We start from the raw sequence: 18,558 nt of genomic DNA, 5'->3' as shown, positions 1-18,558 counted from the left end.
CTGGATTTTCTGATGGAAACAGGGAGTTTGAAAGTCTATTTCTCATTAAAATTACCATAGGGTGGAATGAGCAAAACATTAGCCTAGAGCTTGGAGTTTTATCCTGCGGGCCCTGGAGCACAGGTCTTAGATGGGGGTATGATGTGATCAGATGTCCCTGTCTTGGTTGTGGAGAGAGCCCTGGAAGGAAAGATACTGGAAGCAAGGAATTCAAAAAGGAGGTCCTTGCCATAGTGCTGGGGAGAACTTTCTCTTTCATTTGTTCATTGTTCCATTCAACAAAGTGTATGCCAGATAGTCTAAATATATTAATTCCTTTAATCTGCATAAAACCCCTATGAGATAGGTACTATTATTATCATCATTTTACAGATGAAAGCACTGAATGAAAGGGGAAAACATGCTCTAGACCAAAGGGATAGTAAGTGGCACAGAGAGCAGACAGTGCAATGGACGGAAGGTGGGGCTGTGCCTGGTGTGTCTGAGGAAGAGCACAGAGGCCAGCATGCCTTAAGTAAACCATGAGGTAAGTGATGGATCTGAGGTGAGAAAGTGAAGCACGGCTTTGGCCTTAACAGTGAGGCATTTCTCAAAAGCTACACTGTAGGCTCGAGCGGAACCAGGATTTAAACTGAAGTCCTGCTCTGCACAGGTTACCTGGAGCCAGTCTCCAGGTATCTGCAGTTTTATTATTCATTCTTTGTCATCTCCTCAAAATTCCTCAAGTACCCATTTGTTTTATGACTGAAGGTCTATGAGGTTAATGACAGAGAGTGCAGGATGAGTGATGGGGATCTCTAGGGTGAAGAGTATCTGTGGGTACATGATAGGTGGTCTGTGGGGTTGAGTGATAGGATATGAGGTAAGTGATGGAAGATCTGTGGGGTAATTGGGGATCTATAGGGTGAGTGACGGGGTATGTAAGGTAAGTGATGGATTCTGCAGGGTGAGTTATGGGGAGTTTATAGGGTGGTGATAGGGGATCTGTATGGTGAGTGATAAGAGGCCTATGAGGTAAATGATAGGGGGTTTGTGGGGAGAGTGAGAGGGTTTGTGTGACACATGATAGGGAGTCTATGAGGTGAGCCTTGGAGTTGTACGTGATGGGAGGTCTGTTGGGGCGAGTGATGGGGTCTGTTAGGTGAATGATGGTCTGTCTATGGAGCAAATGAAAGGCTGTGGGGAGAGTGATGGGTATCTTAGTTGTTAATGATGGAGTATGTGGTGTGAGTGATGGGAGGGTGGTGGAGTGAGTTTTGTGGGGTCTCTGGTGTGAGCGATGGGATCGTTAGGGTAGTGATGGGGGTCTTTGGAGTGAGTAATGAGGGGTCTATGGAGTTAGTGATGGGGTAGTTGTGGGGTACCTGATCAGGAGACAAGAGGTTGAGTAAACTGAAGAACTTGGATTTGGAAAATTCTCAGCCTGTCCATATTGCAAAAAGAGAGGTGTGTTCCGGAGAAAACGCCAAGGGTGTGGGTGGATGATCACGCCTTAAAAGAGCTGACAGGTGTGATTCATGGATCTAATCAGCCATCAGAGGAATCTGTGGGGTCAGTGATGGGGATTTGTGAGGTCATAGATTTGAGGTCTACATGATGATGATGGCAGTCTATGGCTGAGAGAATGGTGGTCTGTGGAATGAGTGCTGGAGGGGTCTATGGGGTCAGTCATGGGGCATCTCTGGGGTTAGTCATTAAAGATCTCTCAGTATAGGGTCAAGATCTTTATTTCCTGATTTAAAAAAATTGTCCCCATCACAGACTTCCAAGGTTCTCTTGTACCTTTGTAGCTCCACACAGCTCCTTTCTTCCCCCTGTCCACCCATCAGCCTGAGTTTGACAGATCAATTCGATTTGTCCTTCCAACCTGTGAGAGCAAGGATTGGAATCTTCTGGCAGGTGGAGAGTTCCTCAATAGCCAGTGTTCAAGCCCAGTTCATCACTCATTAGTTCTGCTTGCCCTTGGCTTTTGTGGCTTTGGCGTCCAGCGTGCTCTGGGCACGAGCAAGTTGCTTTATAGAATCAAGCACGAGGATTCCCGGCAGCACCAGCCACAGGGCGTTCAAGAAGACAAAGTAAAACCAGAAGTAGAGCAGGTGGCCCAGCTCCCCATGCTGGAATCCCTCACGGTGCTCTGTCAGGAAATATAGCACATCCCCGTATATCTGACCTGTGGGAGATAGAAAGGGAAGAAGGAAATCCTGTAAGGAGGGGGAACAATTCCAAGCCATTTTCCAAGTCATCAGAGCTCAGGATTCCCAAATTCAGAGACATAAGAGTTCTGCAATCATACGGCTGAGGATTTGAGAAAACAGAAAAGTGAGATTTCCAGAAATCAGAAGCTGAGACTTTCTGAACTCAGGAGAGTTCATATCTCTAGAATTTAAGGAAGCTCAAAATTCTTTCATTCAAGACAGCTCAGGATTCCAGGACTAAAGAGAACTCACATTTCCAGAAAGTTAACAAAGTAAGAACATAAGAGGACTGAATCTCAGATGAAGGAAACTCAGAATCTTGATCCTGGAGGATCCGGGGGCTTCCCACCATCATGGGCCACCTCATGTAACCGTAACCTTCATGGGAGACTTTGTGATGGAGTGGGAGGAGAAATGAACCCGCCTCGCTTGAGAATGCAGGCCAAGAGGGGCGTGGCTGTTCCAGAACCTCAGGGAGTTTGTCATTCAGTCTGACTCAGCCCTGGATGGGCACACTGAGAGGTCCCACCCGCAGGGATGCCCCCATGTCTGTGGATCCCCCATCAAGCCCTCAAGCACCCAGTGTGGGCCCTCTCCTCACCCACAGAGACCACAAGCTGTAGGACAAAGCGGAGGGGCTGCTGGCGGAGAAAGGCGATCACCACCCATAGGCTGAGTGGTCCCCACAAGCAAGCTGTGACGGTCTCCATGCATATCATGAAGGTATCATTCCTGCAAGAGAAAGGATTGGGGGGCACTGGCATCACTGTGCTCTCCCCACAAGGCACCCCATTAGTGGTCCCTGACTCACCACCCCTCCAAAACACAGGTCTCCCTTGACAGAGGCAAACACTTACAGGATGTATCGGCTGTCTCCCTTGGCATACTCTTTCCCTGAAGAAGACAAGAGACATACATGAAGAATATCAGCAGGAAAAGGAACTCAGACCAACTTCCCCATGCCTCAGTTTCCTCATCTGTGAAATGGGGTAGTTGTTTGGACTCTAGGGTTAATACATGTATACAAGATAATGTGTGCAAACCTGACACAGAACAATAAGTGTTGCTGTGATTGTCTGGTATTCAATAAATGTTTGTGGAATAAAATGAGGCAGGTGTAAATGATGGAGTGAGGGACGTAGCCAATGAGTGAGTGACAGCGAGAGAGAGAGAGAGAAGGTGAACAGATGAGTAAATGAAAGAGTGAGCAGAGAATCAAGAAAAAGACAGATCACCCAATGTAAAAATAGGAGACTGGAATAGGTTTTTCACAAAAGAGGATTTCCAAATGGTCAGTAAACACATGAAAGCTACTCAAACTTTTGTTAGTCATTAAGGGAAAGCAAATTAAAACCATAATGAGATATCACTCACATCCACTGGAAGGACTAAAATTTAAGAAACACCTGACCATACCAAGTGTCAGTGAGGATGTGGGAAACTAGAACTCTCATATACTGCCGGTGGGAATATAAAATGGTGCAGCCATTTTTTTTTTTTTTTTTTGGTGCAGCCATTCTTGAAAAGTTTGGCAGTTTTTCATAAAGGTAAACACACATCTACCATGTGACCCAGCCATTCCACTCCTCCATATTTACCCAAGAGAAATGAAAGCAGATCTCCACACTGAGACTTGCAGAAGAATGTTCTAGCAGATTAATTCTTGAGGCCAAAAAGGAGTATTGTTTGTAACAGCAAAATATTGGTGGAAAATGCTATCAATACTGTAAAAGTCAAATAGTTCTGTAAGTGTCCTCATTTAAAAAAAGCAAAGTTCAGAAGTGTACATAGCATGTTACCATTTACACAAAAGAAAAAATAAAAATGATGATGATGATGATGACAATAAAGTTATATGGCATCTACTATCTGCCAAACACTGTTCTAAGTATCTTACATATATTTGGATATGACTTATTATCCCTCTTTTACAATTGAGCAAACTGAGGCTTATGTGTGTAATTTATGTGTAAAACCCTGAAAAGAAACATATGCAATTATTTGGGGAAACCTGGTGGATAGAAGGCAGATTTTCACTGCATACCTCTTTAAATTGTTTAGTTTTGGATCCATGTGAATATATATGCAACAAAAAGTTAAATAAATTTAAAAATTTTATTTAAAATGAATGGAAAAGAGTTGGCGGGTGGGTAAACATCTAAGCCAATCCCTGCCCAGGAAATTCCCTTCCACGGCACACTGAAGAACTCAGGACTCACAGAGTTGAGACAAGATGGCTTGGTCTCCGAGAAGGTCCTCGTGGTAGAGGCTGAACCAGCCCTCAATCACCAAGTGAATGAACCCACATACTGCAAACCAGCACAGGGACAGTCTCCGCCAAGTCCCCAGTGGGATGACCGCAGCATGACCTGACAACAGCCATGTGGTCACAACTAAGACCCCAGAGATGGAGAAGAGGCCAGCCAGGAGATGCCAGGTGGGGCAGTCATTAGGCACAAAGTTGTCCAGCCTCAGGTGCCGGGGCCAGTATGGGTGCACGGGGCTGGCATTGGTGGTCATGTCTTTGTAGGCTGATGGAGGTGTGTGGATATGTAGAAAGGAGAATAAAAGGAAAGGAAAAACCTGAACAAATAGAAAGCACATAATAAGATCATAAAATCAAATCCAAATAGTTTATTATGACAAGAAATGTAAATGGACTCAATTAACCAATTAATACAGACACGATTAAAATAATCTAATTATTTACTGTTTTAAAAAACATGACTACAAGGCCACAGAAAGACTGAAAGCTTGTTCCAGCCCTCCGGGAGCCACAGGATGCGGTAGACACAGGAACTAGAACAGGTCCCAGCCCTCATTGGTCAGTTTGCTGGGGAAGATAGGAACCAGGCCTAGTCTCTGCCCTCATTGGTCACAGTCTGGTGGGCAGACACAAGAATCAGACTAGGTCCCAGCCCTCATTGGTCACGCTTTGGTGGGGGAGCCACCTGATCCCCGCCCTCAGGGGTCACAGTCGGCTGGGGGAGACACAACGACCAGGTAAGGTCCCATTGGCAGGGGTCACTGTCTTGCATCATGCAACGGAAAGCTGTTACCCTCCCCGTAGTCCTGGAAACTGCAGGACAGAAGAGAGAAGACTAATCAGAACGACGACCCTCAGGTTCAGTGTGTGGGACTGCCCGACCCGTCCCGAAATTGCGCAGCCTGCGGCTAACCTGCAACAAAGAGGAGCCTTGCGCGGGGCGCTAAAGAGAAAAAGGAGGGTCAAATACAGAGACCACCAATCAGAACTAGAATCCTCTAGTTCAGCTGCCCAATGAGAAGGCGGATCTTCTGTCGTCCGGACGACTGCGCGGTAGCCGGGGGTCCTGCGCAGGCGCGTGGGGGTGGCGGGGGTGGCGGGGGTGGTGGGACGGCGCGGGGGGGAGGGTAGGGTCTCGCGCAGGCGCGCCGAGGGCTGGCCGTTTAGCAATTGAGAACTAAGGGATGGAGTGGCAGGCCAGGCGGAGGGCACTCACCCAGCAGCGCGGCTGCACCGGCCTCTCCCAGCGGCTCCGGGATCTCTCTAGGATCGCTCGCTGGCTCCGAAATACCCCTGGTTCAAACCCAACCCCTCACAGGTTCCGCCTTACGGAACTGGCCAATGGAGGGGGTGGGAAGGAGGCCAGTGCCGCTCCCAACCAATAGCAATTCTCTGTGCCGCCGACCCCGCCCTCACGCGTTGGTACCATTTTCGCTGTTGGTTGAGACCCAGTCAGGCGTGGAAGAGGCTGGGAGGGCCAAGGTTGGTGGGCGTTTTCGGTGGAAGCCAACCTGCAGCGAGTCGCGGCTTCAATTTCCTATCCCCTTATCAATCACATCGGAAATCGGGTGTTTCTGTGCTGTTGAATCAGCATTGCGTTGTGTCCTCTCACCTTTGCCCTCATTTTCAAAGGCAGAGCAACGAAATCTTTTCTCAGACCAACCTTCAATCCTAATCCCCGAAAGGGCAAGGAAGCTGTTAATACAACAGGCAGATCAAATCCTACACGCTGCCTCTGCCTCTCCCTCAGGCCATCTTCTTCACCTCTCCCGACTTCAAGTCAGAAGAACCAATCAAAACCCAGGCCCTTCAGCCTTGTTGGCCAATTGGCATGGAGACCCTCAATCTCCCCCTGCCAACTCTAAAGAACCAATCAGAACTCCATAACTGTAACCCAGTGGGCACCCAGACTAAGTCAGTATCCAGATCCAACCCAGGCCTCCTATCCAATTAGAACCCACACCCCTCAGTCCTAAGGACCAATAAGCATCAACTCTTCATCAGTCTTTCCCTCCTCTGTCCCAGTCAGAGCAACCAAACCGAATGGGGATCCCTCAGTTTTTCCAGCCAATTAGTATCAGGCCTCCCCTACATCCAAGTATCCAATCTGTCCTGGCCCCACTCAAATCAAGCAGTGCTATCCTCAGGCTCATCATCCAATCATGAATGATAATAAATTAACCATGAACCAATCACAACCTCCCTCTTCATGGTTTCTAGCTTCCAAACCTTTATCCATGCTGTGCCCCCTTCCTAACTCACTTCTATTCCCCACTGAGCAGTGAAGAGTGAGCCTTTTGTATACTTCCTACTTTTATTTGATAATAACAAACTGTATATAAAAAGGGACAAGGAAGGCGGGGAGGCCCTGGATCTCCCCCTCTCTGGTTCCCCAAGCATCCCCCGCCCCTAGGCCCCAGCAGGGACCACTCCCTTCCCGCCTTGTGGTGGGGTGGGGATTGACAGGCATGGAAATGGTGTGTGTGTGTGTGTGTGTGTGTGTGTGTGTGTGTGTGTATGGGTGTTGGGGGGGTCAAGGATGGAGAGAGGGTCAATAATTAGAGAGAGGGCCTTCCCTCATCCCCCATCAGAGCTGGCACCCTGAGAAGGGGTCTTGAGAGAGTTGTGAGGGTCCACAGATGTGCCTCAGCCTATGAGACGGTAGAAGATCCAGCATCCAAAAGTGACCCAGTGACTGGCCCAGCTGAGCTCTGACCATTTGTGGACAGTGTATGCCATGCCGTAGCCCTGTGGGAGAGAAAGCGGTGATGGTCGGTCCCACTCAGCAAGAACAAAGAAGGTCTCAGGAAAACCTATCCTTTGCTCAAGGACGTTTCTGTGACTCCACTGCAACCCTGAGTGAGGCCCCAGAGAAGAGATTGGGTACATATGAAAGGTAAGCAGATTTAGTTTTTTTCTTTTGTATTTTCTTCTCTTTCAAAAATTTAAAAAACAAGACAAGGCAGTCCCACTCTCTGACCTGTACTTTCCCTTATATATAAAGAGCTCCTAGAAATTGATTTTTTAAAAAGACAAAAATTAGCAAAGGAGGTGAGTAGGTAGGCCATTTTCAGTAAAGGAAAAAAAAAACCCAAATGGCTCTTAAATATACGAAAAGATACTCAGCCTCACTCATCATCTTCCTCCACTCAAACTGGCAAACATATCCATGAGGTCTGAGAGGCACTCTGTTGTCGGGGCATCAAGCACGATCACACACTGCTGGTGGGAGGGCAAAAAGGTAACTTCTCCATTGCTGTCAAGACTAGATCCTACAGCTCTGTCTGCACCTATGTGAATCCACATGGATGTGAGGGTATTACTTGCTGCAGCACCACTTACCATAGGAAAAGAGTGGGAATCACCTGGGTGTCCACCAATAAGGGACAAACTACATTGTGTCACAATGGAAAAAATGAACGAGGACACTCTATGTCTTCATGTGGAAGGTTTTCAGGAATTATGTGAAAAAAGCAACATGCAGCACAGTGTCATTCATGTGTTACCTTTAGGGTAAAAAGCAGGGGGGAGGGAATTAAAATATATTTTTATATCTGCTTATTATGCTTCAATTTTAGAAGGATAGTTTAATAAAATGAATAAAAGTGGTTACCTGTAAGAGGGTGGGGGTAAGACGGCAGGAATAAGACTTTCCCCTGAATATCTTGAATACTGTTTGGTTTTTCAACCACGTGATATGCATTAACTTTTTTTTTGGTCATGCCACGTGGCTTGAGGGATCTTAGTTCCCCGACCAGGGATTGAACCCTGGCCCCCGCAGTGAAAGCGCCGAGTCCTAACCACTGCACAGCCAGGGAATTCCCTTAGTTAAATTTTTAATTGAAAATAAAACTTTATATTATTTTATATTTTGTCATTAAAAACAATTTTAAATTTTTTATTCAGGTTGAATGTGCAAAATCTGGGTTTTGCTTCTTTTTAAATAAAATTTTTGTTTTATTTTTATTAAAACTTTAAATAGTTAATTCAGGGTATTCCCTGGCCATGCAGTGGTTAGGACTCGGTGCTTTCACTGCGGGGGCCAGGGTTCAATCCCTGGTCGGGGAACTAAGATCCTGAAAGCCACCCGGCATGGCCAAAAAAAAAAAAGAAAGAAAATGAACTAAAAGAGAAGCTAAACCGGGATCCTGCTAGTGCCATATGAATAAACATTAGTTTGAAATTGTTTTTCATTTAAAAAGGAGTAAAACCTGGAATGTGCACACTCCACCTGCATAAAACTAGTATATACATTTTAACATACACTTTTTAAGTAGAATCCAGGATTTGCACAATCAATGTAAGTAACACTATTTTTTTTAACAAATTAAATAAAGAAATCTTGCGAATTCTACCTAAATAAAAATGATGAAATAATTAACTTTTAAAAAAGTGAAACCTGGATTTTGCACGCCATCTCTAGAAAATAAATCTTATAAGTAAAATAAATGTATTTTGCACACTTCACCCAAGTAAAAGACCCAACAGTATGAATAAACCAGAGGGACAATGGGACAGAAGGACGGTGGAGCAGTGGCTACACAAGCTGGAGACAGATGACACAAGGTTCCCATGCCTTGGCCTCCCCACCTTTGTCCTCATGGTTCCCATGAACAGGTAGCACATCCCTGGGTAACCCCCAGCCCAGGGCCCCACCTCACCTGCTCCTCTGTGGTGTCGTCCACATCAACATCGAACAGGGAGCCCAGGTAGGCCAGGTGGAAGATGGCCAGGGCCCCAAAGAGCAGGTTTAAGGCTCGCACCCCCAGACCCTGTGGGGAACAGATGGATATGCTTGGCAGCTGGACCTAATCACCATCCCCCAGCCCCACTTGGGCAGGGGCACACAGGGAAACGCACAAGGCACAGGAATGAGGATGTCCAGGGCACCCACCCCCAGGGTAGGAAAGAGATGGTTCTGATCCTCCTATGGGAGCTCAAGGGGTATCCAAGGATGAGGGTACTGTTAGCATGAGAGCGTCCAGGTTGGGGGAGATGTGAGTATTCAGGCAGAGGAGGAAGAATGGTGGATGGGGCTTTGAGCTGGGGGTTTACGGTGATAAACATTGGTTGTCGGGTGGGAGGCAAATCTGAAATTCTCCATACTTCTTGTTGCAAAAAGAATGAGAAAAAAAAAAAGACTCAAATGAAAGCAAATCCCCACTGTGACCTACAGGGCCCACCTCTCCCCCTCTCACTCACTCTGCTCAAGCCATACCGGCCTCCTCGCTGTTGCTCAAATATTCCAGGGCCTCTCCCATCTCAGGGCCTTTACTCTGGTTGTTCCCTTTGCCTGGAATGCTTCCCTCCCTCACCTCCTTCAGTTAAAGAACTCAAAAGTCACCTCCCCATTTAAACTTGAAACCACTCAGCCCCTGATACTTCCCTTTCTCTTTCTCTTATGTATTTTCTCCTTGGCACTAATCACAATCTAACAAACTATTATACTTGACTTATTTTTTATTTACTGTCTCCTCTGTTAAAATGTTTGTCCCAGAGGGCTGGGACTTTGGTCTGTTTTGTTCACCACTGTGTCTCCAGCACCTAGAACAGTGCCTGATACCAGCAGGTGCTCAACAGATGTTCACTGGGGAAAATAAACGCTAGGTGGGTATATAGCAGTTGCTTGATAAATGTTCGTTAGATAAATGGATGCCAGTGAATAGAGGTGAGGTTATGGGGGTGGTTCGGGCACTGGAAGAGGAAGCTGGGCACCCTGAGACAGATATAAGATGGAGACAGAAGTCATTTTTGAGGGGGAGAGTTGGACACAAGGCTGCCTAGGCTGAACCCTCACCAAGCGATGCTGGTGTGAACAGTCTGGTGGGCACCGTTTCGACAAGATGCAGGCACTGAGGATCCGAGCCAGGCGCTTTCGGAGGACTAGGGCAGATGCGGGGCAGGGGAGAGGTAAGGGCGTCAGGTTAGCCTCAGGGGACCGTGGTTCCAGCCCACCACCAACCTTCCATCCCATCTACTGGGCTGGGTTCCGCCCTCACCGTGCTCCACATAAGTGATAAACGCCAGGGACAGCAGCACCGCAGCCAGGTGGAAGCTGAAGCCCTGGGGTGGGGGTGGGGGGCAATGAGGTGAGTGACGAGGAGGCCCTACCACCCCCATCCAGCTACCACCCTGGTCCCACTCTGCCCTGCTCACGTGCAGGAGGGCGCTGGCTGCATAGGTGACCAGCACAGCTGAGAAGGTCCCCAGGCGGAGAGCATTCTTGAAAACATCTGCAGGGGGGAGATGTGGGGCAAGAGTCTCCTGAGATTCCCCCCTGCCCTTCCTGGAGGGCCATAGGGCAGGGTGAGGATACCCACAACCTCTTGGGGCCCCCAGGATGAAGTCTCTTTATAATGGCCTCCAACTTCACATTGTCTAAAAGTTAGCTCCTGATCTTCCCTCCCAACCTGCTCCTCCTTATAGTCTTTCCCAAGTGCAGCCAGTGTCAAGTACACCCTTCCAGTTCCTCAGGACAAAAGCCTCACTATCACCCTTGATCTGCCCCCCGCCCCCTGACGCCCATAACCAAACTCAGCAAATCCTGTCAGTTCTGTCTTCAGAGTTTATCCAGAATCTGACCTCTCCTCCCCATTTCCACTCTGCCCTCCCCCACTCCCCGTCTGTCCTCACAGTAGCCAGAGGGTCCTGGTACAACCTAAGTCAGCCCATGGACCTCCTCTGCTCAGACCCATGCTCTGAGATCTCTCTCAGAGAAAAAGCCAAAGTCCTCCCTGTGACCAGAAAGGCCCTACAGAACCAGGCCCTGTAACCTCTCCAACCTCACCTCCTGCCACCGGTCCCCTCGCTCACTCTGATCCCACCACACTGGTCTCCTCACTGTTTTTCACATGTGCCAGGTATGCGTCTGCCTCAGGGCCTTTGCACTTGCTGTTCCTTCCATGTGTTAAATTCCTCCCCTACATGTTTGCATTGATTGCTCTCTCACCTTCTTCCGGTCTTTGCTCAAATGTTAGCTCCTCAGTGAGACTTGCTCTGGATGATGTATTTAAAATTGCATCTACCCCTACTCACACACTCCTAACACTCCCAGATCATCTTTACCTGCTTTATTTATTTTTTTACCATAGCACTTATCACTACCTGAACTATTGTGTATTTTATTTTTATTATTATACTGCTACCCCCACAAAAATGTCAACTCCACAAGGGCAGGGATTTGGGAGATTTTTTTGGTCCCTACTATCTTCAGCTTGTTGTATGAATGTGTGAAAGGGGTGTGGGTTGAGGACTGCCAACTCTCTTGGAGTGGTGACTTGGTGACTCACAGTTATTTAGCCAATAAGACATGGGCAGGTTCCAGCTTGTGACAACTTCCACCATGGACCGGGGCAGCTCCACGTTCAGTGGCTTAGAGACCGTCAGGTCCCTATGGGCAAAAGAGACACGCAAACTCATTTGGGATTTCAACCCACCTGACGGCTACACTTTTGTTCTTGGCTGTTCCCTCCCCCGGGAACACCCCCCTCCTCCCTGCAGCTCCTCTAGGCAGCACCCTGTGGGAGGTGGGGCTCCCCAGCCCTCCCCACCATTCCAGGTGATCCTTCTCCTCGGTGAAGCCAGCCCCCGCCAACGTGGCCGTGGCCTCGGACAGAAAGCCCACAAAATAGTTGCTGAAGTGGAAGGAGACAGCGCTCTCATAGGCTCGCAGCCACCTGCGGGAAAGGAGCCAGGGAGAGAGAGGCATCACGCCCAGGCCCCAGCATGACACCCCACCATGTGCCAGCATCCCTGGCCCCTCTCTGTGGACTCACCTTACCATGGTGCCCCTAGGGGTCAGGAAGGCAGCAGAGAAGAAAGGAAAGAGAGTCAGAGAGGCCCTGGAGGCTGGCCTGAGTTGTTCATCAACAAGACAGACAAATATGGCAGCAAAAGAGGTGTGCTGTGATAGTCCCACACATCTATCCATCCGTACACCATCAGTTAGTTTCAGGTAGCTCAAATGGATGTGTGAGCTGCCCTATAATATGACACGGTCCTGCAGCTTCACGTGGCCAGACATCCAGACCCAGGGACTGTTAGAGGCTGACCTCACAGCCACATGGCCAGACACACATACTATCAGACTCCAAGCTCTCTGACCTGATTCGGTGACCATAAGATACCCGGAAGTCCTTTAGTTAGGCACAGAGACCATCAAGCACCCTGTTATGCATGCACACACAATTCTGCACTCAGATAGTCATCCTGTCAGTTGTACAATCAGACACGGTCAAAGACAGGCAGCATCTTACACAGGAAAAAGCGTAGGTTCTGGATTCAGGCCTGGGATTAGTGCCTGGCTGCTTAGTTGGGTGACACTGGGCAAGTCATTCCACCCTTCAGAGCCTCATTCAGCATCAGACACAATCAGCGGCCAATGAGTAGGGGAGAAGGTCATACAGTCAAATAGCTGGATGAAAGCCTAGTCACACCAGAGGTGGATGGTCGGTTCTGCCCCTCAGCTAGACAATACCAAGGAGCCAGAGAAGGCAGACCCACAGGCAGAATCCATCACAGACATGCGCACGACACGCGACAGTCAGACCCATTCCCAGCCAGGTTACAGACAAGCCAGATTTATCCTATCCAGTGACAGCCACATACTCCCATTGTGGGCAACCGCCCAGCCAGACAGCCAGAACTCCAGTCCCACACAGGAGTCCCTGGCTGATAGGTAAACAACCTATACAAACCCCTAGCTAGAGTCACAGACAGGTCAGTGTCACCAACCAACACATACTTGTGGCTCCCCATTGCAGTCACATAACTTGCTTCTGGTGGTGAAATAGCAGAACAGACGGACAGCCAGGCACAGTATGTGACGGAGTATCCACTGTACACGGAGTCATACGGCCAATCTTGGTCAAACCACAGCCACAGACACTCAGTCTCTGTCTAGTCACCGGGTGGATGGTCAGACAGTCTCAGACTCACAGAACCGATCAGTCACAGACTGTGCACCCACCCCCATTCAGCCCCACTCGCCCTCAGCACCTGCCCTCATTTACCTGGCTTTGCGTTTCTTGCTGTAGTAACAGAAGACAGACAGAAGCATTAAGAGACAACTCAAGAGCTGGGGAGACCCCAGGTCCCTCCCCAACCCCCTCACTGCTGGGCAGAGGCCTCGAAGGCTGTGCTCACTTGCGAAGGAGGCGGTCACCATCAAGGGGGATGAAGTACGGGAAGAGGTAGGGGCCCACACAGGTGGACAGCACAAGGCACAGCAGGGCCAGCGCCAGACTCCGGGCCACCTTCTGCAGCCATCGGCGGCTCTGTGGGGATCAAGGCTCCATGAACACTGCCCCATGGTGGCTTCCCATGGTCCCTGCCCACCCGTCCACCCAGGACCTCACCAGCGGGCGGCCTTGGACGGCCTGTAGGTAGCTGTGGAAGGATATCCAGGGCCCAAAGACGATGGTGCCCACGAAGTAGAGGTAGCCCATGAACTCCACGGGCGAGGGCACTGCACCCACCTCACCCCGGTCCAGGTCGAAGCCCAGAGACACCGCCTTCATGGCCACAATCATCTGGGCCCCTAGGTGTGGTGCCCATGGTCAAGTGGATGAGCAGAGAGCAGGTCAGCATGGGGGGATGGGGAACACCAGGTGAGAGGCGGTAAGAAAGAAGAGCAAGTGTGGAGAGGTGGGCATGGGGCCAGACAGGCAGTTGAGCAGGTAGGCCCAGGACTGGCAGATGTCCTGACTCAAGAGAGTCAGGCATGGACATGAGATGGGACAGACAGATGGGGAAGAGACATGGTAGAGAGAAACACAGATGTAAGGGGAATCTAAGGGCTGCGTGTCCAGTGGGCTAGGCAGATGAGGGAGAAAAGTGGGGAAGGAAAGACAGGGTGGGGGGAGTTAGGAGATGTGGAGTGGGGCTGGAGGGCTGGGGCAGGGGAGAGGGCCAGGGCTGCCTACCTCTCATCTTGTGCCATGTCACGGTGTCCACCATGTGCATCTCACTGAGGAAAAAGGTGGTGGTCTTGGCCCTATGACTCCCCTGGCCTCAGATACCACAAAGGGGGGAAACCAAGGGGCAGAGAGGGTATACCCTTCCCTGCCCTGCACAACCTCATGGAGGAATAGTTCTCCAGGGCTCCCTCCTCCAGGGGGAGCTCAAGTCCAGCCTGTTCTGTGTAGCCTTCAGAAAGAACAAGTCTCCCAGATTTCCACCCCCTCCAGAAACACCCCACGTCCTCCCTGTCCTGGAGAGCCTCAGGAGGGGCGGCCTGGGGATCCCCCCGCCCTTCTGCTGACAGCGTGGGGATGAGGACATACACCCATACCCCATGAGTAGGTAGATGAGGATGGTGACGGAGAGGAAGACGCCGCGATGGGAGGAATGTCGGCAGAGGAACAGCACGAGGTAGCACAGGAGGCTGAGCAGCACGACCCAAACCATGTGCAGCTGGAAGAAGTGGTAGAGGCTGAAGAACCCGCCTGCCACGGTGCTTGCATGCTTCAGGTAGGATGGCAACCCTTTGGGTGAGAGAAAGAGAGAGAGAACAAGAAAGGGAATTAGAGCAGGGCTGGTAGAAGGGCAGCCTGGGCAGAGGACGTAGCTCAGGGAAAGGCTTAGAGGTTGGAACGTGGTGGGATTGCAGGGGGCCCAAAGCAGGTGTTGGGGAGCTGGGGAGGTGGCAGGGCTTGGGTTTAAAGAAAAGAGACATCTATAAAGGTCACTTTGGGAACCCTGGAGGAAATTTGAATAACTTATATTGAATAATATTATGGCATCAAGATTAAATTTCCTGAGGGGTGATGGTTGAGACTATGGCTGTGGGGGGAAGATGTCTTTGTTCTTGGGGGACACACGCAAGAGGATTTGGGATGAAGTGTCAGCAGGTTATTCAAGTGATTCAGGAAGATGATAGATAGAGAGATAGGCAGATGGACGGACGGATAGATAGGTAGATAGGTAGATAGATAGGTAGATAGGGCGAGCTAATGTGGCAAGATGTTGACAGTTGGAGAATCGGGTGATGCATATATGGGTGTTCATTGTACTATTCTTTCAACTTAGCTTTTCAGTAACTTTGAAACTTTTCAAAATGATAAACCTGGGGAAAAAATAAAACATCCATTTAAAATTAAAGAACAAGAAAAAAGAAAGCGTAGAACTTCTGAATCTCAGATTTCCAAAATTCTCAGCATCCCATAGGAATCTCGGGTACTTGGGATCTTGTTGTTTGGATATAGGCTTGCCACGATTTGTGGAAACATTCCAGAATCCTAGAATCCAGAGACTTTATCATGCCTTGATTCCAGAAATCCAGAATGCCAGCATTTTGGAAGCCTGGAATGTGAGAATTTCAACTTGTCAGAATCCCCAAACTCTATAACACGGCACTTTGGGATACATGGTACTTTCCATAACCCTGTGACATCAGCATTTCAGAATCTTATAACCTTGGGATGTAGGCATTTCAGGATCCCAAGATCCAAGAACCTCAGCTTTCAACAGTCCCAGAACCCAGGGGTACGGAAAGGTATGGCTTGGCATGGCAGGATGTGGCTTGGCATGGCAGGATGTGGCTTGGTGTGGTGTAGCATGGGGTGGCTGGGTTAGTAGGACGTGGTGTGGTAGAATGGCGCTTAGCCTGGTGGGCTGTGGTAGGCTGGACGTGTATGAGCCTGGCTTGGCTTAGCAAGATGTGGCAGGATAAAGTGGGGCTTGGTATGGATGAACGTGGTAGGTGTGATTTGGCCTGGCGTGGGGGCCCATGGTGTGGCAGGCACTTACCAAGCCTCCACAGGAGGCGGCAGGCGAGGCAGATGGCAAGGAGCAGCCAGAGCTGGTCAAGGCCCTGCTGGGCAGTAGGCAGGAGACAGCCCTGCAGCAGCTGCTGGAAAAATTCCTGGCGGCTGAAGGTGGCCATTGTGGACCCCCACGGACGGATGGACAGATGGATAGACCTGCCAAAGGGGGGACATAGAAGGAGCTTAGCTGGGATGTCCACGGGGCAGACGATGCTCAAGAGATGGACTTGAGCACTCAGATTTCAGTCTGGGGCTGTCCAACCCTTGTAGAGACAGGGTACTGGGGGGCTGGGGGAGGGTGTGAGTGTCAGGTACATCAGATTGAGCCGCCAGCTGTGTGTGTGGGGGGGTGTTCTGGGTGCACACACACAGCCCATGACCTGCGGTGAATGAAGGACCTGTGTTTCTTGTATGCTGGGAACAGTCCGGGTCCGATAGTGATTGAATGGTGTACATTCTAGGCCCGTATATCAAATTGGGGGGCTCCCTGGTTTCCGAGGTAGAGTCACTCAGTGTGGAGGGCAGAGAGGGAGATCCTGTGACACTTGGGGGCCGTGTGCATCTCTCCTTGAACGGATGTGGGGGGTGTCCTGTATCCCCCGCGCGCCCCATCCCACCCCCACCCGGCCTCTCCCGGCCGCCAACAAAGCCCTGCCCAGGCCCGGGGGCTGCAGGGAGGTGGAGGTGGTGGTAAGGGACACAGCAGAAGGGAGAGTTGGAAAGGTGATGGAGAGGGGGCCCTAGCACACGCGCTGCAGACCCGCAAGGGGAGGCCGGCTCAGGATGCGAGCGGGAGAGCCGCACGTGCACTACCGGCGACCTACCTGGCAGTAAGAAAGCTGCGGTCCAGGGGGCCGGGGACGTACAGCCGCCGCCACCGTCGCCGCCTCCTCCGGGCAGCCTCCCCCGCAGGCCGCAAGGCCGGGACCAGCTGCGGCTCCCAGGGCGGCGCGGAGAGCGGGCCCTTTAAATCCCGGGGAGGCCCGGCCGGCCCGCTCGGCCAATAAGAGGACAGGAGCGGGGCGGGGACGGAGGAGGAGGGGAGCGGGAGGATTGAGGGAAGGAGGAGCGGGAGGTTGAGAGGAGCCGGGCGCGGGAGGACGTCGGCGCGTGGAACGTTGGATCCCGCACCTTTCCGACCTCTTGATGTGCCAGTCCCTGAAGGGTCGCGTCGGGAGGTCTTCTGGCCGTCCAAGAACAAACTGCCCAAACGCCAAATTCCTAATCCTTGGAAGCCGAGATGGGAAAGATGGGGGAGGGAGGAGAGAAAGTCCGTTTCCCCAGCCATCGGCCTCGCCCCCGAAACTGCCCACCCGCGCACGTCTTCGTGTCACTGTTGTGCCCCCTTTTCACAGATGGGAAAATAAACCGAGGTCTCTCCTTTCCCATCCTGTGAAGGAACTATGGGAATTTCCAACCCTCTCCAGCACCAGGGACCGGCCAGAAACACCAGTACTGACTGTCACCTAGGAGCAAGAATTAGGCGCCTGTGCTTTCCCTTAGGGACTCCTTCCGGAGGCTAGTACGGAGCACCGACTGGGAGCATTTATAAAGCACTTACAGCGTCCCCAACAATGGTTTGTATTGGGCCCTATCTGCACCAACTCTGAGGATTTATGCAGCACTTGCTGTCTGCCTACCCTACCCTGCAGTGTCTGGACACTCCGCTCTGTCCCTAGGCTGATGAAGGGCCTTTTTCCAAAGGAGCATTTATTGGGCACGGACTGCATACTTACTTAGCTATCAAGTGGAAGGGAGAAGGAAGCCAAGGTCAAGCTGGACCCCACCCTGACCTGAGGAGCTAAGGAAAACAGGTTCTAATCAGATTAATGCCTGCCTGTATGGAGCTGGGCAAGCCATGCCCACTCCCCGGGCTTCAGTGTCTCTTTCTGTTAAACAAAAGAGTGGGATTAGCAGTTCTTTGCTTGGAAATACCAATGGCAATTGAAGAGAAATGCATGTCTCCTCTCTTTAAAAAAATGTTAACATGAAGTTAAATGGAGTTTTAACTCATAAATGAATATGCATATATTACAAATGAAAAATATTTAACAGTTGACTCTTGAACAACGCAGGTTTGAACTGCACAATCCACTGATAGGTGGATATTTTTCAATAGTAAATACTACGGTACCACACAGTCCTTGTTTGGTTGATTCCTGGGATGTGGAGGAACTGTGGGTATGGAAGGCCGGCTATGAATTATAAACGGATTGAAACCCCCCCCCCCCCAGTTGTTCAGTGGTCAACTGTAATGGATAATTACATAGACCAGATGCACAAATATTAATTCCTTTCCTTAACAGCAGAATACAGGCCATAAACTTTATGA

At 50.2% G+C, this 18,558-nt stretch overlaps 2 protein-coding genes across 10 annotated transcripts; both read right to left on the bottom strand.

Moving 5' to 3' along the window:
* Nucleotides 1-1,709: 1,709 nt before the first annotated feature.
* On the bottom strand, nt 1,710-6,123 carry LOC118889022 (EBP cholestenol delta-isomerase). 3 transcript variants are annotated; one of them, XM_036840570.1, is made up of 5 exons: nt 5,678-6,123; nt 4,415-4,726; nt 3,053-3,089; nt 2,797-2,927; nt 1,710-2,170 (listed from the first exon to the last, which is right to left on the bottom strand). In XM_036840570.1, exons 2-5 carry the CDS (start codon nt 4,713-4,715, stop codon nt 1,947-1,949), a joined length of 693 nt encoding a protein of 230 aa, XP_036696465.1. In that variant the 5' UTR covers nt 4,716-4,726; nt 5,678-6,123; the 3' UTR covers nt 1,710-1,946. The 3 variants fall into 3 exon arrangements, with proteins under 3 accessions (XP_036696465.1, XP_036696464.1, XP_036696466.1); XM_036840569.1 differs by having other exon boundaries at nt 1,712-2,170; nt 4,415-4,778; nt 5,678-6,121; XM_036840571.1 differs by lacking the exon at nt 5,678-6,123 and adding an exon at nt 5,375-5,393 and having other exon boundaries at nt 1,947-2,170.
* PORCN (porcupine O-acyltransferase) lies at nt 5,257-17,182 on the bottom strand. Of its 7 annotated transcripts, XM_036840564.1 has the most exons (15): nt 17,051-17,182; nt 16,210-16,382; nt 14,753-14,945; nt 14,385-14,428; nt 13,818-13,999; nt 13,606-13,736; nt 13,473-13,490; nt 12,237-12,251; nt 12,012-12,137; nt 11,751-11,851; nt 10,618-10,694; nt 10,461-10,524; nt 10,259-10,344; nt 9,123-9,233; nt 6,812-7,209 (listed from the first exon to the last, which is right to left on the bottom strand). In XM_036840564.1, the coding sequence occupies exons 2-15, from the start codon at nt 16,343-16,345 to the stop codon at nt 7,108-7,110; spliced, it is 1,386 nt and encodes a 461-aa protein (XP_036696459.1). In that variant the 5' UTR covers nt 16,346-16,382; nt 17,051-17,182; the 3' UTR covers nt 6,812-7,107. The 7 variants fall into 7 exon arrangements, 4 of the variants coding, with proteins under 4 accessions (XP_036696462.1, XP_036696459.1, XP_036696460.1 ...); XR_005018402.1 differs by lacking the exons at nt 6,812-7,209; nt 10,461-10,524 and adding an exon at nt 5,257-5,274; XR_005018400.1 differs by lacking the exon at nt 10,461-10,524 and having other exon boundaries at nt 6,806-7,209.
* Nucleotides 17,183-18,558: the final 1,376 nt, after the last annotated feature.

This window comes from Balaenoptera musculus, chromosome X (genome assembly GCF_009873245.2).
Source record: "Balaenoptera musculus isolate JJ_BM4_2016_0621 chromosome X, mBalMus1.pri.v3, whole genome shotgun sequence".
In the NCBI taxonomy this organism is placed as follows: domain Eukaryota; kingdom Metazoa; phylum Chordata; class Mammalia; order Artiodactyla; family Balaenopteridae; genus Balaenoptera; species Balaenoptera musculus.
The sequence above is the reverse complement of the archived record's forward strand: the minus strand, read 5'-3'. Positions and strand labels throughout refer to the sequence as shown.